Raw genomic sequence first — 12414 nt, 5'->3', positions numbered from 1 at the left:
TTTTGTTGTTTTTGTTTTCTAGAGATCAGCTGAATAAAATGGGTTAATACTGGCATTGTTTTGCAATCTGATTTTATTTATGGACATCCAGGGAGTGGTTCAGATAAGCTGGTGTCATCAAAGGATAACCTTTGATCTTGTGTACTTCTTAAAGCAGCCTAATGTGTTTTGTGGTTGCCAGAATCTGTGTCTGAAACTTGTTGGTAAGGTTGGAGAATTTTGATAAATTTTAGAGGTGTCTGATTCTTTGTCAGTCTTCAGTGCTGCATTATTGGCTCAAGTTTAATTTGTGATGCTGGAAGTGTTCATTTTTGGCCAATTTACAGAAACAGGTTGGACTTTTGCCAATGAGTTGCCAAGAGAGTAGTATAAGTAGTCTTTTATTCTTTCTTCTTAAAAATGAGAAAAATAGCTGCCAGAACAGTAACTTCCCCCAATTTACTTCTTGCATAGAACCTAGTTTCTTGCTATAGTTGACCTGGTTTCAGGAAGTAGTAGAAGTGTTAATATTATTGCTTCCTGGACTTTGAGGTAGTCCTTGGTATATGTTTTAATAGTTTTGTGTTTTTCTAAGCCAAAATCACTTAATATAAAAAAATCATTAACACTAATACTTTTTTTGGAGAAGTTGGCTCAAATCATTATTATCCAGCTGATTAGTTAATCATCATTAATGGCAATTAACCACACAACCTTAAACATACTCTTTTTTTATTAACTAGTGATTCTCAATCCTCAGAGTTTCTGAGGCAATAGGATTAGGTGTGGCCCAGGAATTTGCATTTCTATCAAGTTGCCAGGTGATGTTGCTGTTGCTTTTCTGGGGAACCACATTTGGATAAGGGCTCAAGGTTCCAAGGGCTCAAGGCCCCTAAGAAGTTTTATATCTGAAATGAAATTCTTTTGTGAGTAGTGAGCTTTCTTATGCAGTCAGTTCATAGTATCATACCTCCTTGGTTGGAAAAGAATGTTAGCAGATGGCTTTCTGTGAGTGCCATTCAGCTTATGAGCAACAAAGGTGACTCTGGAGATAAAGGTGTTGAACATAGCCTACACTGTGTAGCCTATTAAGAGGCTGAGCTCAAGTTACCCTGTCTGCTTTATCCTTGGATCTTTCCAGACATGTTTGAAAGCCGAGATAAACAGCATCACCAGACGTATAATCATAGAATGTTTAAAAAAACTGACAAATGCCAAAAGGGCTAAAATTTGTTTTATGGCATCTGGAATGTCAACTTGAGTTATACAGTTTATTAGGATAAAATCCTGGTATAAATTTGGCTGTTGTATCAAATGGGAATTTTAATTTTGACTGAATCGGTGTCAGTCCTTTAGAGAAGAAGTGCTAAAATACGGTTCATCAGAAAGTTTGCAGGAATGTGGCGGGACTCCCACACGGTCTTCAATGTCTTTACCCAATTATAACCATCTTGAATCTTCACTAAAATAGAGAAAACGTTTCATGAAAGTGTTGGGCCAAGTATCTTTTTGAAATTTCCCAAAGAAAGGCCTTCTGGGAGAAATTGCTCTTCAATGCAATTCACAGTGAAGAGATAGCCTTTCAAATATTTATTAGCATTTCTGCTTTTCCAGGGCATTTTCTCACATGTTAAAATGAAAACTGTCTAGTCCAGCAATCCATATGTGAAGTATTTTATCAAATCATGCTAGGGAGTCAGTGTAGGCCTTTTGACAGCCAGTTTGTATGAGGCATTCATACAATCAGATGTTTTAATTTCACTTTAAAAGGGCATGGATGTTACCAGAGCAGTGGCTTGCAAGTAGCCCTGAGTAAAGGGATGGGAGGCCATTGGAGAGTTTACTTTGGTTCAGTTCCACAGATGCTCAGCTACAGTTTTAGAGTCGGTTTTCCAATTGCATGGCTCTCCAGCGGCACAGTCTGCCAAGTCACACACACAGTTGGTTTTCGTGTTCTTCCAGGGTTTGGAGCTATTCATTTCTCTCTAAAGCCCAGACATGAAGGTGGAGGCCTACGGGAAGAGTGAGAAGTGCTATTAATAATTCATTTGAAAAGGGTTTCTATTTAGTTAAAGTATCAAGTAAGCAACCAAGATAGCATAGGATTAACTAACTGTAAAAAAATCTTTTGAGTATTTTAGCAGAGAATTAGTTTTATTTCTTTTAATGAGAGATGATACTTCAAAGTTAGATGAAATTTTAGAGAACAAATAGTCTGTATATTGCTTGACAAGAAATATCTTTATAAATTTTTCAATTACAGTTGACATTCAACATTATTTTATACTAGAGGTGCGAGGAGGTGCCCTGCCTCCCGCCGTGTGAGGAGGCACCCTACGGGGGGCCAGGACCCGCGCCTGACTCGCAGCGTCCCATGGTCCCCCTGCCTGTGTCTCCGTCTCTGCTCCGGGCCTCACCTGCGTGCGCAACCTCCTCCTGTCTGGTCGTGACCCGTTAGGGAGTCCCGGCCTAATGTGCATATTACCTCTTTATATATATAGATTAGTTTCAGGTACATGGAATAGTGATTGGACAGTTATATAATTTACAAAATGATCCCCTGATAGTTCTAATATTCACCTGGCATTATATATAGCTACTAGAGGCCCGGTGCACAAAATTCATGCATGGGTAGGGTCCCTAGGTCTGGCTGGCGATCAGGGCTGATCGGGGCCTTCTGGCTGCTGGCCGGGGCCTCCCTTCATTCTACACCGCCCCCTGTTGGTCAGTGCATGTCATAGTGAGCGATAGAACTCCTGGTCTCCCAGTCGAACTCCCAAGGGGGCACTTTGCATATTAGCCTTTTATATATATGTATGTTGTACTTTATATCCCTATGACTATTTTGTAACTACCAATTTGTACTTTTTCACCCAGCCACCTATCCTGCCTCCCATCTCCAAACTTTGTTTGTTCTCTGTATCTGTGGGTTTATTTATGTTTTGTTTATTTTGTTCTTTAGATTTCACATATAAGTGAAATCATATGGTATTTGTCTTTCTCTGTTTGACTTATTTCACTTAGCATAATACCCTCTAGATCAGACGTGGGCAAACTACGGCCTGCGGGCCCGATTTGGCCCGTTTGGCTGTTCTATCCGGCCCGCGGAGCCGAAAGAGCGGAGGGTTCTCTTGCTCTCCCCTCCGCTCCTTCACCAGCAGCAGTGTTAACATCGCAACATTGGGAAACACGGCTGCAGCTCCTTCTTCTGAGTGGGTGGATTTATATCCGCCCATTCAGTAGAAGGAACAACCTCTCAATCTTCCAGAGGCTCCTTGTTATGCCCGTGGACGCGTCTCCCGACATCACCCTGGGAATGCGTAGACACGTTATCGTGGTGATGTAGGGAGACACGCCCCTGGAGAGCACAGTATCAGAGCCTTTCTGAGGTAAGATTAAGAGCTCTACTCAAACACAGTTTTTTCCTGTTCCCACATTCTGTACATCACAATGACTTGTTAATAAAACAACAAAGACTTTCAGCTTTTAGTCACTTCAACTGGTGGCCTGTCCTTTGTCACAAAACCCTGAAACAGCACCAGAAGAGGTGCAGCTGGAACTCATCGATCTTCAGTCTGACTTTGTCCTAAAGGAGAAATTCAGCTCTCTTGAACTAAGAGACTTTTATGCTTCACTTAACGAAGCCACTTCTCCAAACATCCGAAGGATGGCACAGAAGATACTGGTGCTGTTTGGGTCAACCTATGTTTGTGAGCAGACATTTAGCGTCATGAACATCAACAAAGCCCCTCACAGATCCAGCTTAACTGACGAACACCTCAGATCTATCCTGAGAATAGCCACAACAAAACTAACTCCAGACTTTGATGCATTAGCTAAAAAAGGAGACCAACAACACTGTTCCCACTGAAGTTGATGTTTTAAAGACCAAAAACCTTTCAACCCAGTCTACATTGCCATCTACATCTACGTCCCGGGCAAATTTGGAAGTTGCACTAAAGAAAATGTTTAATTTACTGTTTACACATTTTGTTCTTTTCTCTTTGTTTTAGTTTTAAATTATTTTATTATATTTAAGTTTAATTTGAAAGGCTTTTGTACCTTTCCTTTGTTAGGCAATTTTATTTTGCCTTTGCCATCTTCAATATAAGGTATGTTATTGTGCTATGATTCCTCCATTTTTTGAAGTTTCAAATTATAATAATTAGTGTTTACATTCTTCTTGTTAAAATGTTTGAAATGAATAAAACTATTGAAATAAACAAAAAAAAGACCGTACCCTTTTATGTAATGATGTTTACTTTGAATTTATATTAGTTCACACAAACACTCCATCCATGCTTTTGTTCCGGCCCTCCGGTCCAGTTTAAGAACCCATTGTGGCCCTCGAGTCAAAAAGTTTGCCCACCTCTGCTCTAGATCCATTCATATTGTCCCAAGTGGTAAGATTTCATTCTTTTTTATGGCAGAGTAATATTCTATTGTATATGTATACCACATCTTTATGCACTTGTCTATTTATGGACACTTGGGTTGCTTCCATATTTTGGCTATTGTAAATAATGATGCAGTGAACATAGGGGTGCTTATATCTTTTTAAATTAGTGTTTTGGATTTCTTTGTGTGTACAGGGTGGGGCAAAAGTAGTTTTATAGTTGTTTGTATGGGAAATAATACAATAATTAACAAATAATAATATGAGGACAAACTCTTTCACATAAAGTTGTGAATCTATTTTTGTCCCACCCTGTGTACCCAGAAGTGAAACTGATGGGTGATAACCTAATTTTATTTTTAATTTTTTTGAGGAACCTCCATACTGTTTTCCATGGTGGCTGCACTTATCTGCAATCCCACCAACAGTGCATGAGGATTCCCTTTTCGCCACATTCTTACCAACAGTTGTTATGTGTTGAATTTTTGATGATAGCCACTCTGGCAGGTGTGAGGTGATATCTCATTGTGGTTTTAATTTTTATTTCTCTGTAGACTAGTGACCTTGATCATCTTTTCATATGTCTATCGGCCATCTGTATTTCATCTTTGGAGAAGTGTCTATTCAGGTTCTCTGCCCATTTTTAAATTGGATTTTTGTTTTGGTATTGAATTGTATGAGTTCTTTATAAATTTTGGAGCCTGGTCAGCATGGCTCAGTGGTTGATCGTTGACCTATGAACCAGGTTCAATATCTGGTCAGGGTATATGCTTGGGTTATGGGCTCGATCCCCAATAAGGGGCGTGCAGGAGGCTACCAATCAATGATTGTCTCACCGTTGATGTTTCTATCTCTTCTTCTCCCTTCCTCTCTGAAATCAATAAAAATAAATTAAAAATTTTTTTGATATTAACCTCTTATCAGATGTATCATTGGTGAGTATATTCTTCTATTCAGTGAGTTGTCATTTTGTTTTGTTGATGGTTTCCTTTGCTGTGCAAAAAGTTCAATGTAGCCAGCCCGGTGTGGCTCAGTGGTTGAGCATTGACCTCCGAACCAGGAGGTCACAGTTCGATATCCTGGTTAGGGCACATGCCCGGGTTGTGGGCTTGGTCCCCAGTGTGGGGCATGCAGGAGGCAGCTAATCAATGATTCTCTCTCATCACTGATGTTTCTGGCTCTCTCTCCCTCTCCCTTCCTCTCTGAAATCAATAAAAGCCAAAACCGGTTTGGCTCAGTGGATAGAGCATCAGCCTGCGGACTGAAGGGTCCCAGGTTCGATTCCGGTCAAGGGCATGTACCTTGGTTGCGGGCACATCCCCAGTAGGAGGTGTGCAGGAGGCAGCTGATCGATGTCTCTCTCTCATCGATGTTTCTAACTCTCTATCCCTCTCCCTTCCTCTCTGTAAAAAATCAATAAAATATATTTAAAAAAAAATAAATAAAATAAAAAAATAATAAAAAATAATAAAAAAAAGTTCAATGTAGTACCATTTGTTTACTTTGTCTCATAAAAGATACTTTTCAAAAAATTTTCAACATTTATATGGTGAGAAAAACTGGGGAAGTATTCTTTTTCAGTGCTTTACTTGTATATAAGGACACTAGGTCTCCTAAACTCATTATTGAGGTCTCATGATTTTAGAAAGAAAACAATATTTTAATAAGTAATAAAGTAATTGCTGACTAAGAACTTATGATTTTGCTTTATATTCCCCTCCTTCACAACAGGTGAGATGGTACACAGGATGCATAAGATTGACTCATTTGGCACTTCCAGCTGGGCTTTCTCTAAAAAAGTCGCTAGTTATTTACTCTGGGCCTCTCACTTCTGGTAGCCTTTATTATTATTTTTTTTAAGTTTAAAAATAATAGTAAAAGAATTTTGAAAAACAAAGTTCAGTTTCACAAAACCATTGGGGTGGAGGTATTTTTCATTCTTGCTTTAATGACATAAATATTTTACAAAGCTGTAATTGCAGTATAAACTTTTGTGCTTATTTAAAACTTGAAATTGTATCACAATTTTTTATGTTGTGAAGTTTTCAGAAGTTATTTTGAGTTTATTTTGATAGTTTAATGTTCTGTTGAAATGATGAACTATAATTTATCAGCCCCACATATTATTAAATCTTGAGGTTGATTTTGATTATTGGTGTATCTGGCAGTATAGCCAGGAACATCTTGTTGGTTCAACTTTATTCTTCTGTTGAAATTAGGGTAAAAAAAATTAAATTATTTTTACAGTACTTGATATGTCTTGTTAACTTTTAAAGTATTTTTGATTTGGCTTTTAGAGTTTGGGGACCATTGCTAAAGTTACTAAATGGAGAATTTAAAGTTATCTATAATAATAAAAGGATAACATGCTAACTAGACCGGATGTCTTCCAGACATCCTTCCTGACTGAAGCCGGGGCCAGGGGGGAAGCCATCCGGGATCCCCGGTTCCTGCGGGCGGCCCGGGGGAAGCCAGCCCGGGTTCCGGGTGCCTGCCGGCAGCCGGAGGAGGGAAACCTGGGTCCTGGGTGCCGGAGGGAAGCCGGTGCCAGCAGCCAGGGGGAAGGCCTACTCTTGCATTTTTTGTGTATCGGGCCTCTAGTACAAAGCATAAAAATACTTCTAACTGAGGAATATCTTTCCAGGTTCTGGTTGGCAGTGGTAAGAAAAGCTACTTGCGAGCAAACCTCCTATGTGTTAGGTGCTTTATATGCTTTATTGTCTATTGGCATTTCAGTATTAATTAAATTGGATAAAATAGCTATCAGAACCAGAATAGTATACTTGAGCCTAAATTAGTGCACTAAAAATAAATTTGGTTTCTTAGCCATAGGATTTGGTTTATTAAATTGTAGGCTAGGCAACAAGTTTTCAAACCACAGAGTACCATAACTTCTTTTTTTTCCTAGTGTTAATGGAACAGTGTTATTCAGACTGATGGTTCCATTTTTTTTTTTTTGAACACTGAATACTTTTTAATTTCTTTTTAAGCCTTAAACCAGCATTACAGTTTACAATTGAACTGAAGGTTCACATTCATTCTATTTGCCAGTCTTTTTTATTTTTAAATAAATCTTTATTGTTCAGATTATTACAGGTGTTCCTCTCCCCCACCCCCATAGCTCCCCTCCCCACCCCATGCCCTTACCCCCCACCACTGTCTTCATCCATAGGTGTAAGATTTTTGTCCAGTCTCTTCCCACACCCCTCACACCCCCTTCCCCATGAGAATTGTCGGTCCACTCGCTTTCTATGTCCCTGGTTCTATTATATTCATCAGTCCATTCTGTTCATCAGATTTTTTATTCCACTTGATTTTTAGATTCACTTGTCGGTAGGTATGTATTTGTTGTCATTTTGTTGTTCATAATTTTTATCTTTATCTTTTTCTTCTTCTTCCTCTTCTTAAAGAATACCCTTCAGATTTCATATAATCTTGGTTTGGTGGTGATGAACTCCTTTAGCTTTTTCTTGTCTGTGAAGCTCTTTATCTGCCCTTCAATTCTGAATGATAGCTTTGCTGGGTAGCGTAATCTTGGTTGTAGGTTCTTGCTATTCATCACTTTGAATATTTCTTGCCACTCCCTTCTGGCCTGCATAGTTTCTGTTGAGAAATCAGCTGACATTCGTATGGGTACTCCCTTGTAGGTAACTAACTGTTTTTCTCTTGCTGCTTTCAAGATTCTCTCTTTGTCTTGCCCTTGGCATTTTAATTATGATGTGTCTTGGTGTGGTCCTCTTTGGATTCCTCTTGTTTGGGGTTCTGTGCGCTTCCTGAACTTGTATGTCTATTTCTTTAACCAGGTAGGGAAAGTTTTCTGTCATTATTTCTTCTAATAGGTTTTCAATATTTTGCTCTCTCTCTTCTTCTGGCACCCCAATAATTCGGATGTTGGTACGCTTGAAGTTGACCCAGAGGCTCCTTACACTATCTTCATATTTTTGGATTCTTTTTCTTTTTTGTTTTTCTGGTTGGGTGTTTTTTGTTTCCTCATATTTCAGATCTTTGGTTTGATTCTTGGGGTCCTTTGATCTACAGTTGAATTTCTGTATATTCTTTATTTCAGACAGTGTATGCTAATTTCTGACTGGTCCTTTTCCATTTTTTTGGCATTCTCATTAAGGTCCTTGAAGGTCTCACTAAGCTCCTCGGAGGTCTCATTAAGTTTCTCGGCGGTTTTTAGAAGATTCTTGAGTAACCTTATAAATGTGGTTTTGAATTCTATGTCCAATAGTTTGCTTTCCTCCATTTCTTTCATTTGTGACATGTTTCTTTGTCTCCGCATTTTGCTGCTTGCCTGTGTTGATGGAGTGGTTTTCTGTGGTAGGTGATCAGTGGTTCAGCCTATCACCTGAGGTGGACACTCTTGGTGCACCCCTTTGTGGGCTGAGTGCAAAGTCTTGGTGTAGTTAAGCCTTGATTGCTGTTGGTACACTGGGAGGAATTGACCTCCAGGCCAATTGGCTATGAGGACCCACTGTGTCTATAATGGAAGAACTGCTATGTTGGAGACACACTTATAGGGCAGGACTTGCTTCAGTGGGGCTTTGGTGCTCACTGAGTCTGCCTCTTGAATGTGTCACTTATGGATGTGAGTAATTGAAATCTGGTGTCATCTCACACTGACCACTAGATACACTATCTTCTGGATCTCCAGTGGGGTCCAGGTCAGCTACTGTCTGAGGTCACCCAGCAGGAGCTATAGCAAGAACTACAGTTTTCTCCTCTTTGCTTGAGGTTTGGAGGTTTTGGAGCTGTCTGACCAGAGCTGCAGTTTGTTAGGTTAAGCTGCGATAGGGCAGACCATTTCTATGCAAAAGCCGCTGCTTGGAGCTTGGATGGGTTTGTAGATTGTGCGGGGCGGGGTCTCAGGGAGTCACTAGGCTAGGGCGTGGCAAACAGCGATGGCTGCCAGTCAGCCGTCTCTGTGTCGCCACGTTTCCAAGTCCCCGTGTCCCTTCCAAGTCCCTGCGCCCCGCACCCCAGTGCAGTAAACAATGATTGCTGCGCGTACCTCTGCAAGAAAGCCACCCTCACTTTCCGACCCAATGGCAGACAGTCCAGCTTCTCCCCGAAGGAGTTTGGGTCCCTAGTGTCGCCCCAGAAATGAGTTCAGAGTAATCGGGAGCTTGTCTCCCTTCGGATTGAAAAAAGCAGCACACCCAGTCGCCCGCTGCCAGCCCGATTCGCGTGCCTCTGTACCTCAGCTTTTCAGCTCTTGTGCACGTCTCAATGTTCTTTTCTCTTTCCTTCTAGTTGTAGAACTTCCACTCAGCCAGCTTTCCCATGCTTCTGGGTGATAGACGTTTTGTCTTTTAGTTGTAGTTTTGAAATTGTTGTGCGAGGCAGCAGTTTAGGTGTTTACCTATGCCACCATCTTGGTTCTCTCCTCTGATAGTTCCATTTGTAAACTGAATCATGCCTTGCTTGGCTTTTGAATGTCTGCTAATAAAATGCCTTAATTTTGGGTCAGTGAAGCCAAACTAATTGCTTGTTAGGCACTTGGATTGCCTTTTTAATTTGCTGTATAATGCAGTCTCTACCAGAAGTACACAATATATCGTTATCTCAATAAAACTCATTAAAATAATCTCACATACAACAGAATGTTTGATGTTTTGTCCATAGTCTTGCAAATAAGAGAAAGTTGAGTGGCATTACAGAGACTTCTAATTTACAAGTACTCTTTTTTAAGTGCCTTTGTTTCCATTTTGGAAGTTATACATAAAATTACTGCTATGGTTTATGTCAGTGTGATAGTTTTCTGTAAAAAAAGGCATCTCTGCTGTTATTCTTAATTCACAAAACAGCAATTAGCAGGGTAACCTCTACAATTTAGGGAACAATTGTTTATTGGTTGGTAGGATGTTTAGCACTAAAATATTGGTTTTCTCTCATTTTCTCTGGATTGACAGGCAGCTTTATTGAGGATTATCTTTAGATTCTGCTTACTAATTCCATTCATTTAACAGCCACTGTGTGCTAGGAACTGTTGTAGGTGTTGGGGTTACCCAAGGTTCTTTTTTTTAAAAAAAATATGATAGATATTTAGCCGTATTGAAATGAATCCTAAGAGCTTTTAAAATGATTTTTAAAACAGAGTAATTTGATTAAGAAATTTCTAAAATATTTAATAGATGCCTGTTTTTTTAAAAAAATATAAATTAGTTCATTACCTTTCTTTTTGTAGGTTATTTCTTATGAGAGTCATGGATATTCCCTATCTAAACTTGGAAGGGCCAGACTGTAAGTGAAATTTTATTTTCTTATGCATCTGCACATTTAAGTATGTGGTCTGGAAGGAATAACAGGAAAAGTATGACTGAAGAAAGAGCTTTATTCACTTAAAAATAGGCAGTGATTTTTGTGGTTGATATGGATAGTATGCTTAAGTTAATGATACCCTTGAGCCTTGATTAACGCATCTTTTTACTTACATTTTCCAGTTTATGTGTAAGTTGAATTAAAAATATATCGCCATAATTTGTTTCACTCAGAACTCTAAATTTATAATTTCTTATAAATGCATAGTAGATTTTAGGATGTGTTACCTATGTCAGTAACAGTAAGTTCTCTATTTTCTAATTATTGGAGTACAGTATATTTAAGTTTAGTAGGTGATTTTGTTGTTATTGAAAACCTTGGAAAACTAATATATTTGGGAGGTGGTTGCTTTTTCTTCTGATTAATCTGTATTTCTCTACATTGCCCCACTCTTTTCCAAGCCTTTGGATGTTGGTCTTAATATATACTACAGGGATCTAGGAATGGGTAAACTATACTTGATGATAATCATTGCAATGATATTGATTTGAGGACATACTGTTGCACTCCATATTAGTTTTACATTGTAATCTGTCATTCTCATAAAACTTCTGCAAGGTAAATATCATCATTCCCAATTTAGAACCATGATTGGTTAGAGTGGTTAGTTCTCTTGCTTGGAGTTGCACAGTTCAGTGGTGGGTCTGGTAATAGAACACAAAATTTTGACTTAGGACTGCCTTTACTTAAACACAATTAGCCCATTTAATTTGAACAGTATGGTGTGTGTTTTAGCTAATAAACATGTGGACAACTAGATTAAAAGGAGAAAGTTCAAATGTTTGGTGAAACTTCTCAAACCGAGCAGCTGTTTGTTTTTTTCTTTAAATAATTTTCACAGGAACTTCATGAGCAAAGATGTTTCTGCATAGAATTTTTATTATTGTGGGTTCTATAAAATATCAGAGCCTGATGTCTAGGTTAAGATGGCAGAGTACTGCCATTCCTAAGAATGCTTTTAGGAGTTCGGTAATCAGGAGGCATTCATAATAATTCCCCAAGTTAGTGTGGACTTAGAGAACCCTTGGAATATAGTTCACTTTCCAGCTATCAGCCTTTTATCAAAAATTTGTCTTGTAGTACAACCTAAACGTGATCATGTTCTCCATGTGACATTCCCCAAAGAATGGAAAACCAGTGACCTTTACCAGCTTTTTAGTGCCTTTGGTAAGTAACTCACAAGTATATATGTCCTTTTAACACTTTGCTCTTCTTTTGGTCAAGGTGATCAGAGGTATTCAGGGGCATAAAAGAATATTAATATGCAAGGCTTTAATCTGACTTAAGGAATTTTTGGGAGTTTGGCATACTGCTGTCTTTGTGCTAATACGATCTGAGGAACTTATTTTTTTTTTTAAGTCCAGATTTATTTTTTAATCCTCACCTGAAGACATGTATAATTGATTTTAGAGAGAGAAGAAAAGGAGAGGGAGAAAGAGAGAAACATCAATGTGAGAGCAAAACATAGATTGGTGAAACATCAATTGGTTGCCTTCCATAGGCACACTACTAGGATTGAACTGGCAACCTGGGTATGTGCCCTGACCTGTAATTGAACCTTTGACCTTTCGGGGTACAGCAAGCATGCCTCGTTTACTCGCATGGTATGGGATGATGCTCCAACTAAACTGAGCCACACCGGCCAGGGCGATCTGAGGAACTTTTAATAGCACCCCACAATAGAGATATATTATTAATTCATGAAAAGCAAGATA

General features: G+C 39.0%; 1 protein-coding gene across 4 annotated transcripts in view; it reads left to right on the top strand.

Annotated features, from left to right (window-relative positions):
- PARN (poly(A)-specific ribonuclease) overlaps nt 1-12414 on the top strand; it is a 176704-nt gene that overhangs the window by 51612 nt on the left and 112678 nt on the right. For all 4 annotated transcript variants that reach the window (XM_080679022.1, XM_080679023.1, XM_080679024.1 and 1 more), the window contains 2 exons: nt 10566-10621; nt 11780-11866. In XM_080679022.1, the coding sequence (XP_080535148.1) occupies nt 10566-10621; nt 11780-11866 (143 nt within the window). The remainder of the gene's footprint in view (nt 1-10565; nt 10622-11779; nt 11867-12414) is intronic.

The sequence above is a fragment of the Plecotus auritus genome (genome assembly GCF_963455305.1).
Source record: "Plecotus auritus genome assembly, chromosome: 7".
Lineage (NCBI taxonomy): Eukaryota > Metazoa > Chordata > Mammalia > Chiroptera > Vespertilionidae > Plecotus > Plecotus auritus.
The sequence above is the reverse complement of the archived record's forward strand: the minus strand, read 5'-3'. Positions and strand labels throughout refer to the sequence as shown.